We start from the raw sequence: 22,558 nt of genomic DNA, 5'->3' as shown, positions 1-22,558 counted from the left end.
AAAAATCGTATTAATTTATTTTGTGAGGAATATTGCATCATTGGTAGTAATATACTGTACAAAGTCTTTTTCCTTCTTTTTTCAACTTTTTTAATTCATTTTTTAATTTGTATCCTTTTCTTTCTTTGTTTTCCTGGATTGTTACTCCTTATGTTTTCGACTTTTTTTATTTAATTCTTTATACTTACTTTTTTTTCTCTTTTTTCCCACTTGATTTCTTCTTCTTCTTTCTCTTTTTTCCTTTTGGTTCTCTTATTCTTTTTTGTTATTTTTTTTACTTAGCTTTTTACTTTTTTTCTTGCTTTATCATTATTTTTTCTCTCCTTTTTGCCTTTTATGTTTTCTTTTTTTCGATTTTTTTTTTCTTCGCAGCACTTTATTTTGTCTTGCTTCTTCCTCCTTTTTTGGCTGCTTTTTTTCTTCTTCTTTTTCTCTTTTTTCTTCATTTATTATTTTTTTCTTTTTCTCAGACTGCTCTCATTATCCTCCTTATTTTGTGGTAATCTAATTTTAACATGTATGTGTTTCATATTTTTGATGCTCTTGATGATTACTAAAAAATGTACTTTTGCAGGGCTTGGAAAGGATTACTGATTTACATTCAAAATGCGTCTCTATTTACAATTTTTTTCAGGTTCAAATGATATTTTCAGAATGATTTAAATTTGTAAGTAGAGGTACTTCTGTATCTTGCCTTTTTTTTTTTTCTTGTTTTTTTTGTTTACAAGGTACCAAACGCCATAAGTCATGAAGACTTATGTGTGCACTGTCGATCTATGTGTCGTACTGTCTACATGTGTAGTGTGTCCTAGTATAGCGTTTTTTTTATCTTATGGACACGTTGGTTTGAGAGTAACATAATTTCACTTCTCTGTTTATGCTGCAGAATTCTGACTTTTACTTTTACTTATTTTGTGACTTGTTTTAGAAATATGTGGATGCTAAATGTTATTGCACTACTTTTTATTCGCACTACTTTTTGATGCCCGGACAACTTAGGCCAGTCTCCAAGCACTACCTTGTCAATATTTTTGTTTATTTATCCAAGCAGTCTTTATTACATGTTTATCCTGGAGCGCCACGTCTAATCTCCTTAAAAACAATATTTACTATGTCCTAATCAATGACAATATCGACAATCAATGTTCCCTCTAATTTTCCACGGGTCTGAGCGTTCACACAAAGTCGGTGAGCAACGCTTGAAACAACAGTGAGCAACAGCAATCCCAAGTGTGGCAACTAAATCATTATCAAACATGTCCAAAACTTGACATCACGTTACATTTTGCTGAGTTTCCGGCAATGCAAAATTATTTTTCACTTTTGAATGAATTGACTCATGTACGATTGCAAAGGTTGCAGGGCCTACAAACGTCATTTGTTTTTACAATTCTTTCACAAGATTTCCATTTCTATTATTCCTGGTATCTTTTGTCGCATAATACTAACATTTTTGGGGGCTTATTTAGTCGGTTGCACGATACAGAACTGTATTCAATTACATTTTTTGTAGAAGTACAATGTTGGCAACAAGATTCACTTGAAAGAATTGGAAATTATTTGAATGCAACACAAACTTTACCTTCTTTTTCCTTGATTTTTTCTTCTTGTTTTTTAATTCCTTTAAAAAAATCTCATTTTTTTTATTTTTTCCCAGCTGTTACTTTTTTCTTTTCGTTCTCTATTTACTTTTTTCCTTTGTTTCTTTCTTTTCTTTTTTTTTTGGCTTTTTTCTGAATTTTTCCTTCTTTTTTTGTTACTTTTGTTTCTTTTTTTCTCAGCTTTTCACTACTTTTTTATTTTGTTTTTGTTTTTCCTTTTTGTTCTATACCCCCTTCCTTTAAGTCATTTTGTGCATATTTTTACATAATATTTGGTCATATAGGGATGAAAGAAGCAAAAACAACCTGAAGAGCCGTTTGGTTCCTTTTAGTGAGCTGAGCCAAAGAAGCCGGTTCTCGAAAAACTCTACTGACTTTACTTAACTTTGTTCTACTTCGACATTGACTTCAAAATACCGCATTTGGAACACAACGTCAGGGGAACCCTTGTACTTTTGCCTTCATGCACTGTAACTTTGACTTAATTCGCTTCTTAATTAGCAACTTCGAGCCCTGATTTTTGTGAGCTGGCTAGATTTTCTTGTGCGCAGAAAAGCTCTGGGTAGTGCACAATTATGCACACACGCAGCTTAGAGGGAACATTGCGCTGGATAGATTTTCTTGTGCGCTAACAATGTGCAGGCAGCGCGTGATTGCGCACGCGCGCAGTTTAGAGGGAACATTGCCGACAATTCCATTTTTTAAAAGCCAGAAATGTGGGTTCTAAAATAATAATAGAACGACAACATTTTTAAATTATGTTATACAATGTTGCCTAATGAAGTGCTTGTTTTTTTTTTTGTTTGTTTTACTCAAAAAATGTACGTAACTCACACTAAGAAAAATACATAAAAGAATTACCCTGCAATTATCATTTTTGTAGTGTGTACACTATCGGATCAAAAATAAATTGTGTTTCATCTAGACCTGGGATGCGTTCTGGCACCACTACGTAACCCTTATGAGGACAAGCTGTAGGGAAAAAAGATAATCAATGAGAATTCACTGCTGCACTGACTGAACGGTTTTGTACTACCAGTAATGATCATTCGCAAAGAGTAATCCTGTCACCTAGCGTTTGTTTTGCAGAAACACACCCAATTGTTTCATGGTTTGTCAATGGAAATCTATTTGTTTTTGAGCCCTGTATCTGTTTATCAAAGGGACATCGTGTATTATTTAGTGAGTGGTTAATGTGACAGCCCTTTGATGCGGAGGTCCAGGGTTCAAGTCCCCGTGTGGAGTTTTCATGTTCTCCCTGTGCCATCTTTCAGAAAACATGCATCATGAGTGGCACCAACAGGACTGGCAGTTCCAAATTGTCCCTGGGTGTGCTTATCTGTTTCTGTCTGTTCTATGACTGTCCAACAACACGTTTGGGATGTCCCCTGCCCACTGCTCCACCACAATATTGACCCTTGGGTGGATAAGAGAGAAAATGGATAGATAGATTTTTGAAACTAAATTATATAAATGGTGCAGCTTTGTTGGCTAACTGCAAGTCATTCTTCCCTTTCCGTCATCACCTTATACTTCCCAGTGTAGCGACCCTCTTTCATGCATGACACAAGGTTTCACAGTCACTTGGTTTATTGCCTGCATTCAGTAAACAAAACAATACAAAAATCAGGGCATCTGTTCACGACTGCAATTATCTAAAACATTAAAGATACAAAAAAACGGGTCATCACTCAACAGGCCGCACCTCGTGGCGTATTTGCATCAAAACATGTTGCATCATCGTTTCAAGCTGTATTACTTTACTTCTTATTTACTGCTTTTTTTAATATACATCATTTAGCACAACTTATATATCTTTATATACAAAAATAATTTGCGAAAGCAGCTAATATATCTAGCAAAATATGCATTTTTTTATCCAACTGATATTGGGCACATCTTACCTTCAGCTCGATACAAATTGGCTGAAGCTACGGCAAGCGCTGAAGCCCATAAAGTGCCAAACGAAAAAAAGACAGTCGCAGACGCCCATGAATTAACAATTGAATGAGGTACCGGACCATTAACAGTAATACAACAAAAACACAGATTTTGTGAGAATTCTAAAAAACATTCAAAACAATCAAATTTAAACTCTGTTACACCAGTCATTCACATCGTCATATATTTATAGCCCATGCAAAGTAAACCTATCCACCCATCCTCCTGCATCCTGTCGCATCCATCCTTGACAAACCGTGGCCCTCCCCCCTTTCCCTCTCGCTCATTGGTTGATGTGTGGGGTGATAGTTGTGGTTTCTGTCCGTGATGTCACTGCCACAGAGTATCCTGGCTGATCTGAAATGACTGCAGCTGGCAGACGGACAGACCGACCGACAGACAGACAGATTAAAAATTAGGGAACAAAAATACCGTTGCTTCTAAGGTAAAGCAAAATATCACATGGTATTGGTCGAGATGCTGGCATGACAAATAATTTATTTTTGGGCATGTGTTTAAGCTGTTTGGATAAAAGTGCATGCACGATTAAGAATTTGCAACAATCTATCCAGATTATACGGTCAAATCGCTTTCCATCAGTGCTGCAGTGAGGCAAGACGTAAAATCAGCTTCCCAAATCTTTTGGATGATTTAGTAGTGCGAGTATTATCGATTGGATGGTTGGAGAGCTGTGAGTTGTTGAAGGCTGCATCATGTTTAAGTAGTAGCAGAATACAAAGTGGCGCGTGTGGGTTTCCGCTAGTTATCGAGGATGGGCTTTTAGACTGGGAGTGTTTTTTGTTTTGTTTGTTTGTTAAGTGTGTTTTTGTTTTTTTTTTTTTTTTTTTTTTTTTTTTTTTTTGTAATGTTGGAACTACAGCACATGCAATCCATTTTCAGTCAAAAATTGTCCGGTTTATGATTCGCCTCTACATTTTTCCAATTTTGAGTAAGCTATGAAGTGGATTAATTTATTCCTTCCAGTTTAACACTTGCATTAAAAAAACTACTATAGGTAAAAACAATGTTTGAAGAAACATCTTATAAGTTACATTTCACAGTGGGATGGAACTTTGTTTCCACAAAATAGTTCCGACAAATCAGTCACGTATACAAGGTTCCGGTAGTCATTGTTAATGAAAACATCAACAGCTATCTCATGCGTCAGTAAAATCATTTGTAGCTTTTTCTTATTAAATTATCTTTAGCGACGAGACGTTTTTGAACGAAAATAGATTTTTACCTAAAGTTCAAATTGCAGACAAACTAGATCGGTTATTGTTCCATAAATACTGTAACTTGAACAATAGTACCACCTTCTGTTGTGCAATGATGTGTCTAAGCTTTGAACAAGCATGTATAGCAGGGGTCGGGAACCTTTTCGACCCAAAGAGCCATAACACCAAAAATATTTTTGTTTTGTTTTTCCGAGGGAGCCACACCAAATAGTTTAAGACAAAACCGCTCTCCAGACAAAAGCTTAATTTTCAGCACATTTTATTTCACTGTGAGACGTTTGACATTTTGATAGTATCTCTATCCACTCATCCGTTAGCTGCACCGCTTATCGTCAGTAGGATAGCTGGGGTGCTGGAGCCAATCCCAGCTATCTTCTGGCAGTGGGCAGGGGACGACCAGAACTAGTTGCCAGCCAGTCGCAGGGCACACAGAGACATACACCACATTTGTCCAACCATTCCTAGGGACAATTTGGACCCGCCAATTAACCTGACAGGCATGTTTTTGGAATGTGGGGAGAAACCAGAGTGCCCGGAGGAAGGCACGCATGAGAATATGTTACTCCACACAGGGAGGCTGCAGTACCTGGACTTGAGCCCTGAACCTCTGGAATGTCGGGCTACTCACTAACCACCCATCCGCCGTGTCGCCCACTTAATAGTATCTAGGAAATAACAATAATTAGAGGGCATGTGCCCCATATCAATATAACTAAACCCCTTTACAATTTGTCTCCTTCCCGCAGGTACTTAGAGTGTGAGGCACATGTTTGTCTTTAATCAGTTTTTTTCAACTACTGCGCCGAAAGTTGCCCAAACTGTGTGCCTGTACGTCCAATTTGAATGTTTGTACGGTCTAGCATAAGCTATCTTCAATTTGGATTTAGTTTTCCCTAGCATGCAACTCCACCCACTAAAGGTATGGATGCATTTAATTAATGAAAGAATGTCCCGTTCCTTAAAAAAGTTTAAAAACACTATCCTAAAGAATGGTTTCAAAACCATGTGCAAGCAAACTTATATTGTAAAATTGTCACAAAATACTGCAAACTGGAAGGATACCGTATTTACCTTTGGTGCAGATGGCCCTGGGCGAGGGGGAGAAGAAATGCACGGGCTGCTTGTATTGCACCGCCCATTCCTATCCTTCACCGGATACATTTGCTCTGGGTACTATGCTATGCTAGAGTTTTTGCATGTTTAGTTGTTTTTATGTTGTCATGAACCAGAACAGGATCAGGACCCAAACACGTGACGTATCACACACAGGGTTGGGTAGGGTTACTTTAACTTGATTACTTTCAATTACTTTTGGATCTCTCCAATACCAAATATGCTAATAAAAGACAAAATAAACTAAATATGAATAAAATTACTACATTTTGTGCAGGCTTGGGGAGTAATGGAATACATGGAACGGCAAAAATGATGTTGGCAAGCTGTTTGGATTTATTTTCATTTTGTTTCTGTCACATTTTATGTTAGTTTTGCCAGGAGATCAAAGAAATCAAAGCCAGGAGAGAAAGCTTACCACGTGTTGTGAGTCATAATTTTATTCATATTTAGTTTATTTTGTCCTTTATTAGCATATTTGGTATTGGAGTAATCCAAAAGTAATTGAAAGTAATCAAGTTAAAGTAACCCAACCCAAACCTGCACACACAAGCCTTTTATTTTAAGGGAAATGGGGAGTCATGCGCATTAGGCAGCAGTCTGGCGGGAAATGATAGGAAGCCAGAGACCAACCAGATCGATACTAATTGCCCGAGTTGATATCGGACAGATGGGGTCGATACCGGACAGGACAGACAGGATAGATAATGAAACAGGATATCGAAAAATAAACATGACAAACGAGACGGAAACAAAAACTGGGGCGAATAATATACAGGACAAGAACAGACAAGAACGAAACTGGAAACCGATATTAAACAGGACAAAAATAAACGGGCACAATACCGGACAGGGAATATCAACAGGAAAAGAGGATTGAGTCAAAACCCATGTCTTGCGGGGCAAGGTTCGTTGACGGACTGACAAAGGGAGATTGAGAGCACTGAGCTTAAAATAGAAGGAAAGCCAATCTGTCAACGAGCCGCAGCTGGCACCATACGGGCGGGGCAAATTGGGCGCCATGCCAACCGTGACATATGTGGCTTTTTATCATAACTGGTTTCAACAATGAACATAGATTGTTTAATTAGCTTCCATATGTAGGATTCTTTCACAATTTACAGCCAAAACGGGAACTATTGGTGTGACACCTTGACAGTAAATTGTAGTTGAGACTGCGTCCTATATGTATATATTCGACCAAACCATTTTTAGTCAATGATGTCTTGGCTTCGCATGTGCTTCAAACGCCTACGCATATTAATACAGAGAATAAATGCTGAAGTTCTATTACATCTTTAAGTCATTGGTTCCAGACCCCCTGTGTAAAGGATGGTCATAGAATAGTAAATATTCTGCATTTATAATTGTAAAATTAGAGTACGGTACACTTTTGTGGGAACGTTTAATTTTCTGTAATGCAGTTTAAAACACAAAAATCGATGCATTCATCACAAATCAGCTCGAATATTCCAAGTATTTTATTGTTTTAATATTGATGATGGGCGGCAGTAGCTCAGGAGGTATAGCGCTCGTCTTGGGATCAAGGGATCCCAGTTCGAATCCCGGCTCGTCCGTGTTACATGTCGAAGTGTCCCTGGGTAAGACACTGAACCCCTAATACCCCCAATAAGCAGGTTAGCGCCTTACATGGCTGCAAGGCCGCTATTGGGATATGTGGAGCACATTGTAAAGCGCTTTGGGAAGTCATTTACTTGAAAAGCGCTATATAAATGCAGATCATTTCATTTCATTTCATTTCATGATTAAAACTCAAATATCCCATGACAAAATATTACAATATCATAAAAAAGTATACTAGTTGGTTGTTAACCAAAATCGGCCTCATTCCATCCATCCATCCATTATATCCATTATCCGCACAGCTTATCCTCAGTAGGGTCGCGGGGATGGTGAAGCCAATCTCAGCTATCTTCGGGCAGTGGGCAGGGGACACCCTGAACTGGTTGTCGGCCAGTCGCAGGGCACACAGAGACAGACCACTTACTCGCTCATTCACACCTAGGGATAATTTGGACTGGCCGATTAACCTAACATGCATGTTTTTGGAATGAGGGAGGAAACCGGAGTGCCTGGAAGAAACCCGCCGTGCCGCCATTTAAGTATTCAAAGGCTTCAACTATTTTAGCTTGAAATGTGTATGAATACAGAATGTAATTTTATTTCATTTTAATTGCATTACAGAAAATAAATAATTTCATCACAATGTTCTAATTTCTGAGACATTCCTGTATGTATGGTTCTAAATCGAGCAGCTATTAAACAAAACATGCTACTTCTTCTTTGATAAACATTGTGTATCATTTAGAGCCTTCAAGTGGTTAAAAAAACTTCGTTCATTAAAAAAATAATAACATTGATTTGAATAATATGCAAACATACATGAACTATCATATAAACCTGCATTTCTTTAAATACCGAAGATCAAGAAACAAATACTTATTTTACATGACATCAGGCTAGAGGTGGGTAGTAACGAGTCACATTTATTTGAATAAATTTTAAAGCATTTTGTACTTTAGGGGTATTTTAAAATCACTATTCTTTTTACTTTTTACTAAAGTAGATTTGTAAAGGAGAAAGTGTACTCTTACTCCACTGTATTAGCCTACATTGAAGTCGTTACTTAAGTACATATTGCACGGAATAGTCAATATTTGAATTGGTATTTTGTTGTGTGTTTTTTGAGATATTCTGAGTTGCTTGAAGTTGACAAAAAAGTTGCTTTGTATAAAAAAAAAATCAAAATTTGAATGAGTTACACAACACAGTGTCATCTTGTGGTACAGTGAAAAAAATAACAATAAATGTATGCTATTAGAATCTGAAGTAACAGTACTTTTACTTTATTAACATTTCTGGCTATTGAAGGCAAAAGGACATTTCCGATGTCTCGCCGCATGTGGTTTTCCGGGACTAGACTGAGCATTCGGACATTGAAGAAATAGAGCTGGAGAGAAGCAATGCAGTTAAGGACATTTATTACAAAGTTTTAAAATAAAGATAAAACAGAGTGCACTCTCGTCGAATCGATTGTAAGCGCGTCTCCCACCCAGAAAGGTATCAGAGTTTGAAATCTGATAACATGAAGTTTGAATGCAATTAAAACATCCAAAGCAGATATCTGAGACCACGCCCAAAGAGGCATAATCTGGTCAACCGTCCCTGGTCCAAATAAAAAGAGGAGCTGATTGATAGCTCACTCTCCTATATTCTCCTCCCTGCTTCATCGCAAGTGGACATGGTCGTGCGGGTCTGATCTACGGACTTGAGATTAGCAGGTGTACCAAACGTTGTAACCATACTGAGCACGAGACCAAATCTCTCCGCAACAACAAGAAAGAGGACAATTTCATATTTAACACCATGTTTGCTGGTTCTTGGGAATGAGGATTTTTTTCTGTACAAGGGAATCTCCCCAAATCGACTAGCCTTATAGCTGGAAACTTTCTTTTTGTGCGAGTAACTTCAAGATTTCAGCAGTTGAAAACTCCCATAATACCCGGCGCCTTCCCCTCCTTTTTTTGTTTTCCCATCATTAATTCTCTGTGTTAGTAAATTATGGGTGCTATTTTAATCGGCTTCGTTCATTTAATCAATTTTCTTGGGATTAGTAATTCATATCAGAACTCAAAAGAACCTAAAGTATTACTTTAACGTAATTGAATTTTTTTTATCAGTGTTGGAAATTCTAGCATCCTTCGGAGAAAAAAGAAGATTTATGGTGGAGCACAAGCAACACCTAGAGGCAAATTCGTTTCCTGATTGCAGTAAAGAATAATTTGTTTCAATCTTAACTATTTTCAAAATTAAAGATAGAAAAATCCCAACACAGGGAAAGGAAAAAAAATCTAAGCAGGAGATTTTAAATGTAGGCGATATGAGACAGAACGGGCCAACAGAACACAGCACATTAATATTGAGAGATGGGGGGGATACTTCAAACTTTGGTATCGATCAAGTAAATAGAAGGGAGTCTTAAACAATACTGATACTATTAGAATTGGAAATGTCATATTATTGAAAAATTAAAATTATAATAATTATGCTAAACACTGCACGACAATTTTTTTAAATGAGATATTGTAGCTATAATGCAAGCTTTAAAGGTACAGTGTGTATTATTTGACCACTAGATGTTGCTGTTTTGTGTAGTGTGAAAAAACACAAAAAATAATACAAACTACGGTGACTCAAAGTGCCCAAAATGCACCATCTTACATATCATTTTTTTGCCATACCTTTTTGACGTTTTTGGTTACCTGTAGCAGCAAAATGGAGAAAAGTTACGTCATCTCACTTAAAGTGAGGCTCATGTTATGTAAAATAAATGTTAATTTTAAAAAATGCACGTTTATACTTAGTTAATGTATTTTATTAATCAAATCAATACTGTTTTTTTAATGCCTGACTTTTTACCTCTAGGAGGCGCTAAATAACACAAACCGTCCCTTTAAGTATATTATACATCAATAATATAATGGGACTGTTTAGCACATTTAAAGATTAAAACCGTGAAAAAAAAAATTAATTGGCAAAATTTTGAGAAGTGGGGTTACATATTTTCTATACATTCATACATAAAATAAGATTTTCTGATCTTTTATATTTCTCGTTTTGTTTTGTTTTTTACCACTAGGACAGATTAAATGATACACACTGTGCCTAACAGTAATAAAAAAAATATTTCTACTGGATAAGTTTATTGGCATTGGAACTTGTCAAATGCACAACGAAATTAAAATGCATAACAGTTTAAGAAAAAAAATCAAACCTCAAAAAGTGACATTGTAACAATAATACTTATATAACAATGCCTTCAATTGCACTATATTTTGAAATTGCAAAATGTTTAAAGAAAATAATTCTGTGGGCACTTTGAGGAAATAGGAAGAAGAGCGAAGTAGTGATCCCATGACAATAGTATTTATTCAATTCTACTTTCGCAGTATAGATAATAATTTTGATCAATCTTGAGTCATGAGAAATGATTTTGTCTGCATGGTCAGTGGCAGTTTTAGGCACAGTTTACGACAGGGGTCCCATACGCAATTGAGTTGGGGGCCGCCGAAGCTAGGGTGAGGTTAGGCTGAATAGGGTTTTAAAAAAGAAAACCAGTACTGATAAAAACATTCCGCTGTTCTTGAAGAGACAGGGATTTATATTTGTCCCTGTAATGGGTAGTGCAACCAAAAATAAGTCCAAGGAAGACTACAAACTACGGAGACTGAAAATGAGCAAAAAACACTTTTTTCTTCAAATTTTTACCCAGCTTTTCACAAAGAATGACAAAAAGAAAGGAAAGCCTTTTTTAAAAAGAAAAAAATAGGGAAGAAGAAATAAGAAAAAGGCCAAAAGGAAAACGTGAATAAGAGGAAAAGGGGGAAAAGAAAAAAGGAAAATGGGGAAAAAAGGAAATAAAGAAAACTACGGTCAGGGATAAAAAATCAATTTTCTCTTTTTTCCCTCTTTCTTCCATTTTTCTTAACCTTTTGTCTTGAGTTTTAGTTTTTGACCTATTTATTTTTTTCATTTTTCTCTTTTCATTTAAAAAAATATTTGTATTTGTTTTATTTCTTCTTTATAAAAGTAATAAGGTGTTTTGGTCACTTTAAGTCTCCGTATTTTGTCTTCCATTGAGCTTTTAGCACTCGTTTAGGGTGGCATGACAGAATACAGCACCATCTTGTGGGCAAATAATACACACTGCCCCTTTAACTTTCATGTTAAGGCTGGGGCCTCAAACTATCAAAACCCACTTTTTTATTGTTGCTTTTAATTAATTATTTTTATTGTTCTATTTGACTTCAAACCTTTACTTGTATTTCACATTTTTATGCTTTTGTTCTGCAATTGTTTATTTTTATTATTTTTGTGTTTCCTTGTGTGAGGAGGTACACTGGTAGGGTGTGGTTCAATGGCTGAAAATCCTGAGGCCATCTCCTGCCATCTCTGTCAGTGTGGATAAACCTCCCTCACGTCCATTTCTTTACATGCTTATTCTGTGCCTTGCTATACTTGTATTTTCTCTCTATTCCTATTTATTTTGTTTTTATTGTATTTTAACCATTGTGTGTCTGTGGATTAGGTGTTTCCAGTTGTTGGGTGCGAATAAAAGAGGGTATTTCATTTTCTTAGTGTTTAGTACACTCAATGTTTTTATACAGCACTCTGGGTCAAAATGTATTACCTGAAAAGTACTTAACAAAAAATTGATCTTGATACCCTAGCAAGTGTCCTTCAGTCGTCCAGAGACTTTGGGGTTGGCATAGCATCAGCAACAAAACGCCAAGTGGAGGGGCCTCTTGCTTGCCATGTATTCCACCCAGAGCCTCCATCGTTGGGGCATCACTTACAGCCAGATAATGGAGCGCCAAGCCTACAGCCAAGGTAAACTTCCACTGCAATGAGCTCTCATTATTGGCTGACACAACAGTGACACTTATTTTAGTATACAGTATTGTTTTTTTTTATGCAAAGCCCACAATCATACTTTTCATAGACTATGTTGCATCACGTCACCACACACGCACATGCACTGTGTGGTGTGGAGGCTGCAGCGCTACCGACTGGGGTAGTGTGAGGAGGGTAACGAGGACAGCAGAGAAAATAATCGGGACTACACTTCCCTCCATTCAGGACATTGGCCAGAAGCACTGCCTATCCCATGCAAAAAACATTACCGGGGACCCCTCTCACCCCCATCATGGACTGTTCACTCTGCTAGCCTCTGGGAAGAGGTACTGCAGTGTGCGGTGCAGGACCACCAGGCTCCGCAATAGTCTAGTCCCCCTGGCCATTAGACTGTTAAATGGTCAATCTAACATATAGTTAACTTAAATCTAAACGGCTGCTAATCTGACTTTTGCACTACTGGCAGTTTTTTTTTATAGCTTGCCACTCCTTGCACATTGCTCTCTGCACTATTGTAATTACAGCGTTATTGTTACAGTGTTAATGTTACTGTGTACCTGACTTGTTAACCTGTTAACCTGACTGCCCATATTGCACATCTGGTTAGCTACTCTTCTTGCACTATCGGCACTATGGTAAAATACTACACGTAGCCAAAATACAATACCACATTATTTATATCTGTACATTCAAGGAAACTGTTGGGGGTCAGATGCATCGACATTTCGTTCTGTATACACGTGTACTAGAATGACAATAAAGTAGATCTGAATCTGACCAAGCGGTATGCTTTCGCTTGTAAAGCTACACATTATTAGAGTAGTTGCTGTCGACCAGCTCACAATCACTCAATCGCATTAATAAATAAGTTTGGACTAAATGTAAATGGTCTGCATTTATATAGCGCTTTTCAAGTCAATGAAGACATCCCAAAGCGCTTTACAATATGCTTAACACTTTTCCCTTTTACACACTAACTAACCGATAGCAGTGTCAGCCATGCAAGGCAACTACCTGCAATCGAGGGCATTAGGTTAGGGATTCAGTATCTTGCCCAAGGAGACTTCGACATATAACTCAGAGGAGCCGGGAATCGAACCTGTGACGTCTTGATCCCAAGACGAGCGCTTTACCTCCTGAGCTAAAAAAAAAAAAATTAAAAAGTAGGAGAAAGGAGACAAAAAAGATGGAAGGAACAAAGCAGGGAAACAGGGAAAAAGTGGAAAAGGCAAGAAAAAGAAGAAAGCTAGGGAAAAAACGAACAGAACAAGTTAATAAACCCGTTAAACTTACATATACTGCGTGATTACCGTAGTCAACTAACACCATTCGAAAAAGCTACCACAGAAAAACACCAGGCTTGAAAAGCTACGACAGAAAATCGTATTTTAAAGTCGTCAAATACGACTTAATCAAAACGAAAATTGTAAGTACTCTCAGAAGGAAAGAGCAATTACTATCGCGCGCATGCGCACAAGGCATTGGTATGACGTTAGGGCAGAACGCCCAGGATTCTAATCATTTGTTTGTTTGTCTCGTGAGTGCCTTTTTGCCACCGCCCCTCCGCTGTCACAAGCCGACCAAGGCTTATTTCTCATTGTTAACGATCTGTTGTATCAGTTGGTGCAAAAGACGTTCACTATGTAGACGAGCGAACAACGCCTAGCTACGGACGGAGAGCCTCACGTCTGCGTTTGTCTTCGACTCGCGCTGCACCTGAAATTCTTGTCACTGTCCGGTAGATTAAATCGTCATCTGTCCACCGCGGTTGTTAGTGGTCTCTGGGTAGCCAAACGGGAAGACTAACCCATCCGAACGTGAGGCCAAAACCGCGCTTATTGCCGAAAGCCACAGACAAAAAATGGCATCGGCTGCCGAGCACGACCTGGCACTTGCCGAGGCAGACAGCATTAAGGATAAATCTCAGACGTTTGGAATATTGAGGTTACAAGAGGACAAATCTAACGTCAGTGAGAAATGTGTCCCTTCGTCGAGGGGAAGCGTAGAAGGAGACGGTCGATGGCAGACCCCCATCTTTGCGTTAGCCAGGAAAGCTTCCGAAACCATTTCAGGGAGTACACTAAATTTTGTTTTGCCTAAAGTGTCGGAGAACAGAGCATCTATCTCAGGAGAGTTGAGCGTCCAAGGTATAGTGACTCTGTTTTTCAGTTGCACTTGTCCTTAAGAGCCGTTTTGATCAAAAGTTAAATATTCTGTGGTTGTTTCTCGGTTGTATAATAATGTCTACTGTCATTGACTAAACAATTTAGTGTCGAGCTCCTTTTTGTTACTAATTCGCGCAAGGAGCACCAAGTTTGATGTGCATTTTTTTAAGATCGCAACTTATCTAAATTGCTTGCTCAAAGGGTAGCTTGGTGGTTAGCTAGAAAGGTAGACGGGTAAAACAATGGAGCTAAATAGCTAGCTAAGAGTAGATAGCCAGATAAAAAGTTTTAAAAAAAAAAAGCTAGAACGCCAGCTAGACTTTAACTTTTAGATTTTAGCATGGTAACGAGCAGAAATTGACAAATGTTAGCTAGAAAGCATACCAAAATTGTTAAAAGGTAGCTCGATCGTTAGTTTGAAAGTTAAACCGGATAAAAACTAAAAGGGAGCTAGATAACTAGCCTAAAGTGAAAAAGGCCAACTCAATTGCTAGATAGACATCTAGCTTTATTTTTTTTTAAACTATCTAGAAAAGAGGTCAAAATATAGATTAACAACTAGAAAAAAGATAATTAGCTTAAGAGTAAAAATCCTACTATAAATAGCCAGATAGTTTACAAAAAAGCTCTGTAGAATTTTTCCAGACCTACAAATACCTGGGTGTGCAGCTGGACAACAAACTGGACTGGTCTGCCAACACAGAAGCTCTATGTAGGAAAGGGCAAAGCCGACTTTACTTCCTCAGAAGGCTGGCCTCCTTCAACATCTGCAAAAAGCTCCTGAAAATATTCTACGAGACAGTAGTGGCAAGCGCCCTCTTCTATGCGGCAGCGTGTTGGGGAGGCAGCGTCAAGAAGAAGGATGCCTCTCGTCTCAATAAACTGGCTAGGAAAGCGAGCTCTGTTGTGGGCAAAGAGCTGGACAGCCTAACAACAGTAGCTGAGAGACGAGCACTGAAAAAGCTGAGGTCAATCATGGACAATCCATCGCATCCACTACACAGCATTATCTCCAGACAGAAGAGCAGTTTCAGCGACAGACTGCTGTCACTGTCTTGTACTACGGACAGACTGAAGAGATCTTTTCTTCCTCATGCCATGAGGCTCTTTAACTCCACCCGGCAGAGTAAAGGCCCACATTAAACCACACCACCTACATTGGATATTACCGAATCTTACTGCAATATGTATTCTGTGTAGCACTATTTAGTTACTCTATATAACACGCTACAGTGGGCATTTGCACGTCACACTGGGTATTTGTATATTGCATTCTTTTGGCTTTATTATTGTACTGTTCTCAGCTCAGGGATGCTGCTGGAAATATGAATTTCCCTTCGGGGATGAATAAAGTATCTATCTATCTATCTATCTATAGCTATCTAGAAAGAAGGCCAAAATTTACCTTGATAACTAGCAAACCAGGTAAAATCTCTGCTAGAAGAAATGTAAAATGCTTGCTAGACAGCTTTCTAAATAGTTATAACCTGCTCTTGGGATCACTAGTAGACAGGCATTTTCAGAGCGAAGGCTTTGGACCGTAACATAGGGAGAAATTAAATCTGAAAGATATGAGGGAGCAAGGCCATGAATGATTTTGTATAATACCAACAGAACCTTAAAATCACATGTTAAGCTAACTGGGAGCCAATGCAGGTTAACTATAATCAAGCTAATGCGATCAAACTTTCTTGTTTTAGTTAAAAGCCTCGCTGCAGCATTTTGTACCATCTGCAGTCTCTTGATTTTGGACTTCGGGAGACCAGAGAGTAATGCATTACAATAATCAAGACGGGAGGTAACAATCGCATAAATTGTAGTCTTCGCATCAGAGTGAGACAGCTTAAGGCAAATTTTAGCAATGTTGCAAAGATGGAAGAAAGCTTTTCTAGTAATATTCTTAACTTGTGTTTGAAAGGACAGATGGGGGTCAAATGTGACACCTACATTTTTGACGGAATCACTCTGGGTGATATTACATTTGTCAATGTTCAGAGCTGTTTTTGAGAACAAGTCGTGGCATTTAGATGGACAAATAACTAACATTTCAGTCTTTTCAGAGTTAAGACGCAAGATGTTGAGTGACATCCATTCTTTTATCTCGGTGAGGTAAGCCTCCAAATTTCCACAGTTTAGTGTGGCAGATTCCTCCATCGGAAGATATAGTTGAGTGTCATCTGCGTAGCAATGGAAACTGATATTATACTTGTAAATAATATCACCTAATGGAAGCATGTAAATGCTGAAAAGAAGGGGGCCTAGTACTGAACCCTGCGGGACACCACAGGTAACACTAAAAGGCTCGGATGTAATGTCACCATATTTAACACAGTGCGTCCAATCTGAAAGGTAGGATCTGAACCATAAGAGGACGGTTCCTGAGAGACTAATCCATTTTTCCAACCGGTCTAGTAAGATGTTGTGGTCCACAGTGTCAAAGGCAGCAGCAAGAGTGATGAAGCGCCGGCAAATCAATCAGTTGATTAAAACCAAATGTGTCAATTGGAGATCGAAACGCAACAGTAAGTAAACTTAGTGGGAAGTTTATATGAATGTTAATGTGCCCATTATTATTATTTTGTCTGCATAGGTTACTAGGTCAGACAACAGTTCAGAGAATTCATCTAAGAATACTGAGTGTGGTCCTGGTGCGCGAGAAATAGTAACTACAAACATTAAAGAGGACCGCATGACAAGAGCCTCAAACGCCTTAGAATTATTAGAGGCATGGGGAGTAAATTTGAGCATTTTTCAAAGAGCGTGCTTCATGGCAGCTCACGTAGTCAGGAGGAGAAGCCTCATTTAAGGGTAAAAATTCATCCGGTCTCTCCCAAGTTTCACACAAACCAATCCTGTTAGGTTCGTGATCACGAATAAGATCATCAACAAAGTATAGCTTTTGGAGCAAACAATCTAATATTTAAAAGACCAAAGTTTAGCTGTGCGGAATCTTTGAACTTTGCTGAAGTCTTTGTAGAAATTGCATCAAGATGTGGCCGTTCGGCCGTGTTGGGTCTCATGCGTCGGTTGACAGGCGAGATCGATGAAGAAATATTGTAATAATTAGACACAATTCCATCATCATTGTGTCCTTCTCTGCCGTTTCCCAAATCAGCTTTGCAGTCCCTCTGATGTAGCTCCCCTAGTTTAGCACCATGGCCCGAGCGACAGCCCCGCTTTTGTTTGCCATCCCTATGCCGTTTCCGCAGCTTCGTAAGTGGGTTTGCCACCAACATAGATCCCTCAACCCTTTCCTTTATTGAATATCACGGGTGGCATAAAAGTGCCCAAAAACTCGTAATTCATTAATTCCTCGCGACTATAGGTATTATTGGCCAAGCATGTGTCCAGAACAGAAAGCAAAATAGACAAGAGAAAGGTAATAAACAGAAGAGTAGCTGAAGAGCTGTGAGCCGCTGGTACATGCGCGGCGCCATCATCATCAAAGACCCTGTCATATTATAATTTCAAAAACAATCTAGCCGCTATTTTGCACAACTGTATTAAGGACAGAGTTTGTACAAGAGCTGCAAATCCTTGAAAATGCTTGAATTTTAAAGTGTTCTCAAGGACAGGACAATGCTTGAATTTTGGGTGAAGTGCTTGAATTTGTTGCTATTGCCATGTTTGTTAGCAGTCAGACGCAATAAATGAAAATATATTTTTTTAAAGTGCTGAAAATGACCCTGACACACCTGCTCAGGCAGCAAGTTTAGTCCAAGTTTGTTGGCGATAGAAAGCATCTTCCTTGCCTTTTGGTGCTTTTGAGGGTCCAGATTAATTTGTTGACAGGATGGATTTTAGAAAAACTTGAAATTTGAAAAAAAATGTTTGCAGGTAAAGCAGGTTTTTCAATGTGTTTTACGTCCACGTGCAACTCAGACCGCAACGTCATTGCAGGAAGAAAAAAAAGGGGGGGGGGGGCAGTTTAGTCAATCAGAATGCAGAACGCAACGCACAATGAAAATCTCGATGAGTAAACCTCAAAATTTTGTACTTATTTTTTATTTCTTTTTTATTTATTTTTTTTTTTTTTCCTTTTTTACCTTGATTTTTTTTTTTTGTTTGTTTCCTCTTTCATAGCTTTTTAATTCTTCTGGCTTTCTCGTCTTTATTTTTCCTGCTTGCTGTTTTTTTCCTAGCTTTTTACTTCTTTTCTTCCTTCATTATTCTTTTTTTCTCTCCCTTTTTTCTTTGATGTTTTCCCTTTTACTTTACTTCCTAGCGCTCATTTTTTGCTTTTTCCTTTAAGATCTTATTTTCACCGCGGTATTTCTTCCTCTTTTTCCAGTTTTCTTTTATTTTGTTTCGTTTTTCCCAGCTTTTACTTTTTTTCTTGCTTTTTTAAAAAAAATGAACTACTTTTTTCCTTTTTTATTTTATTTGTATATTTTCTTTTTTTCCTATTTTTTCAGAATGCTCTAACCTCTTCATTCAGTTTTCTCTGGGTGGGCAGAGCGTGTCTGTGGGTAGGCCCTGTGCTCATTTGGCAATGGTATTGTTATCTGCACGGCTTATCATCAGTAGGGTCCCGGAAAAGCTGGAGCCCATCCCAGGCTCCAGCTGGGGAGTGGATAGGGGACACCCTGAACTGGTTGCCACCCATTCGCAGGGCACACAGAGACAACTCACTCGCTCATTCACAACTAGGGACAATTCTAACTGGCCAATTAACCTGATAATTCCTACTAATGTGGGAAGAAACCGGAGTGCACGGAGGAAAACCCACCCAAGCAAGGGGAGTACATGCAAACTCCACACAGGAAGGCTGGTCGCTGGATTTGATCCCATGACCGGAGAACTGTGCCTCAGACGCGCTAACTACTGAGCTGCTGTGCCACCTTAGTCCCATATGGTGGTCAAATATTACACAATTTACCTTTATCTGAAACTTTCTTACTTGCTGCCCCATCTCCTGGCTTGTGTCACCATTGCAATCTTTTATGAGCTCCTTATGTTGTGTGTTTAAGTACGGAATTTCTTACACACACACTTCACTTTTTTGATTCCTCTTGGGGTTTGGGTTGCCGTTTGGACTTTACTTGAGCCCTTTGAGACTATTTGTGATTAAGGGCTATACAAATAAAAATGACTTGACTTGACTTGAAACCGCATGGGGGGGGGAACATGGGGATATGCATTAAGTTACTTTACACCGCATCCCCTCATTCCTCCTGCCAAATGTGTTCCACCCTGAAAATCTTTGCTAAAAAGAATGATAAGAGCAAGAGAGGCGCGGTGGAAATTATATGTGCTCTTTGAACTCAGTTGAGTATTGTCATCACTTAATTAAGAAAATATTCTACTTATACTGTTTAAGGAAATGAGGCTGTGGAAACCGCTGTGCTTGAAATCAGCCAGGTAGGTTTTTTCATTTTAATGAACCCTTCTTCTCAGGTTACAGATTAACACGAGTGGTAAACCTTTAACGTAGAGCCATGCAAAATGCTCCATAAAACTTTGTTTTCCCAAACTTTATTTCAAATCCTGCTGGGCACTGATAATTTGCTCCGTGCATCGATTTCATACAAAGTGATGAGTAAAAGTATTACATATTTTTCATCTGTATTGGAAAGCCCATTTTGATGGGATCTGTGCGTGTCTGGCAGCTTTGCGGGATCCAATGTCCATGGAGCGAGCCAACCTGCTCAATATGGCCAAGCTGAGTATCAAAGGCCTGATCGAGTCGGCCCTGAGCTTAGGAAGAACGCTGGACTCGGACTACCCGCCTTTGCAGCAGTTTTTCGTTGTCATGGAGCACTGCCTTAAACATGGCCTGCGAGGTGAGATGACTCATGCATTGAAACATGAACACGCTTCTTATTTATCTTGTGTGCCTGAATTGTCTTTTTGGTTTTACATTTCCCAGTGAAAAAGTCATTTTTGGGATTTAATAAGTCTCTTTGGGGCCCCCTGGAACTAGCAGAAAAACTATGTCCGGAAGCAGGAGAGATCTCAGCTTCTGTACGAGATCTCCCGGGCCTCAAGTAAGGAGTAAAGACACTCTTATACAAAGAATTGAATATCAAAAACGTAGTTTAACTCTAAGATCCCACAAAGGCACCTTGTGCGATACGCTCTAGTCGGGACACCTTTCTCTACACTTTTAAATTATGGGTATTGTTTTTGTACAAAAATGGGTATTGTCAGCATAAAACTGGAAATTGACAAAGCAGTGAAAGAAACACATGCGTCTCTTCCCTTACTTTGAAAGACAATACAGTGGAACCTCGGTTCTCGACCATAATCCGTTCCATTTCTTTGTACGAAAACCGATTTGTACGATCACCGAAGCCGTTTTTTCCTATTAAAAGTAATGTAAAATTGTTTTATTCCGTTCCAAATCCTTCAAGGCTTACTATGAACATGAAGCTAACCCAGGCTAATCGTACGTTCGCGTTAGCGTAATCTTCCATACGAAAGATTACGCTAACATGAACGTGTAAAAATAAAAAAATCAGGTCGTTAACACGTCATTTAGCACCCGGGTCTCCACAACAAGTGGTGAGCGGTTAAAGGATAAAGAAAAGAATTATGAATAGGATTTCTTACCGGTCGGCAGAAGCCATGCTGTATTCCTGAAAGAAGGGAAACTCGTACACCTTCTTCATATTTTGCTATTATTTCTTACTTAAATGCAATAGTTGTGCGCACTACTCCTCTTTTTTCACCTGTAGCAACTTTGCTGCTTGCACCAACCTTCTTCCGAGGCATAATTAGGGGTTAAAACACTCCCTTCACCGCTTTTGAAAAACGAAAACAGAAAAGGAGTGCGCGTTGCCGTGATAACAGTTCTTCACGAGGGGTGGGGGCAATCTACACTCGTACGCCGCTCAGCGTCGCCCCTAGCGTACCGGCGTTCGAACTCTGATTTTTTGAACGAAAAGCGAAGCAGGAATTTCTCGAAATTTTTGGTCGAGAACCGATTTGTTCGAACTGAGAGGCGTTCGAAAACCGAGCTTCCACTGTACATCTACAATGTTGCCAATCCTTTTGATGGAACTGTTGGTTTCTTTTATACTTTATACTATTTCAGCACCTGACATAGTATAGAGCTAAATGTGGCAGTATCTTAAATTTGTTGAACTCATCAAACAAGGTTTGCTAAAAGAATAAAAAATGTTGGTTGAAAAAATTGTAAAAGTCTTGACAAATTTAAAATACATTTGCTTCATTGAGTTTTGTTGTCATGACAATCTAATGTTTTTGTTTTTTTTAAAGAATTACTATTCCAGAGCTTTTCTTTAATTGAAAATAAATTAATACACTTTATCAAAAACTTTATCCCATTTTTTTTGAAGTGCAATTCTTTAAATTTTAAGATATTTAACTTGTCTTCCTAGCAGAATAAAATATATATATATATGTTTAAAATAAACACTCTTTGCTCATCCATAAAATGGTAGATTGATTGCTTATTTCAAGTTTTTTCATTTTATACAGTACTTACTTTCTTAAAATTAGCCGTGAGCTAGTAGATAGGAGGATGATTAAGCCTTTTTTAAGGATGAATATTCTCATTTTATTGAAAAAGCAAGATTAAATATATAATATGATAATTTACACATACATGCACAAAATCTTCGGCCAATGGGCTAAGTATTTATTGTTGTTAAAAATCTGATTAAAGCATATCATAACCATTTCTTTGCCTGTAGGACTCCTTTAGGTCGTGCCCGCGCCTGGTTGCGACTGGCCCTCATGCAGAAGCGGCTGGCTGACTATCTGCGACTTCTCATCACCAGAAAAGACTTACTAACGTAATAAATTTACATAAGATATTTTAATTGTCCAAAGTGTGAACTAGGTTGGTATTTGCTAAGACTGTTGTTATTTGTCTATAGTGAATTCTATGAAAATGCAGCACTGATGCTCGAGGAGGAAGGAGCCGTGATTGTAGGCCTCCTGGTCGGCCTGAATGTCATTGATGCCAACCTGTGTGTCAAAGGTGAAGATCTGGACTCTCAGGTAACTACATGTTCCAAAGTTCTTAGTCCAGCAGACTTATTGTTTCTTAGTTTAAGTCTAAGAGTTGATTCACACCGGGACACTTTTCTTGGGTACC

General features: G+C 38.4%; 1 protein-coding gene across 7 annotated transcripts in view; it reads left to right on the top strand.

The window, feature by feature from the left end:
* Nucleotides 1-3,889: 3,889 nt before the first annotated feature.
* The window catches only part of rufy2 (RUN and FYVE domain containing 2), a 70,039-nt gene continuing 51,370 nt past the window's right edge, over nucleotides 3,890-22,558 (top strand). The window contains exons 1-6 of one of the 7 annotated variants that reach the window (XM_088334863.1): nucleotides 3,890-3,987; nucleotides 12,145-12,304; nucleotides 20,103-20,276; nucleotides 20,363-20,480; nucleotides 22,152-22,253; nucleotides 22,338-22,461. In XM_088334863.1, coding sequence (XP_088190989.1) covers nucleotides 12,229-12,304; nucleotides 20,103-20,276; nucleotides 20,363-20,480; nucleotides 22,152-22,253; nucleotides 22,338-22,461 — 594 coding nt within the window. In that variant the 5' untranslated portion in view covers nucleotides 3,890-3,987; nucleotides 12,145-12,228. The other 6 variants (XM_088334867.1, XM_088334861.1, XM_088334864.1 and 3 more) reach the window with 6 other exon arrangements.

This window comes from Urocampus carinirostris, chromosome 4, assembly GCF_059441175.1.
Source record: "Urocampus carinirostris isolate Australia breed hairy pipefish chromosome 4, RoL_Ucar_1.0, whole genome shotgun sequence".
NCBI classification, from domain to species: Eukaryota; Metazoa; Chordata; class Actinopteri; order Syngnathiformes; family Syngnathidae; genus Urocampus; species Urocampus carinirostris.
The sequence above is the reverse complement of the archived record's forward strand: the minus strand, read 5'-3'. Positions and strand labels throughout refer to the sequence as shown.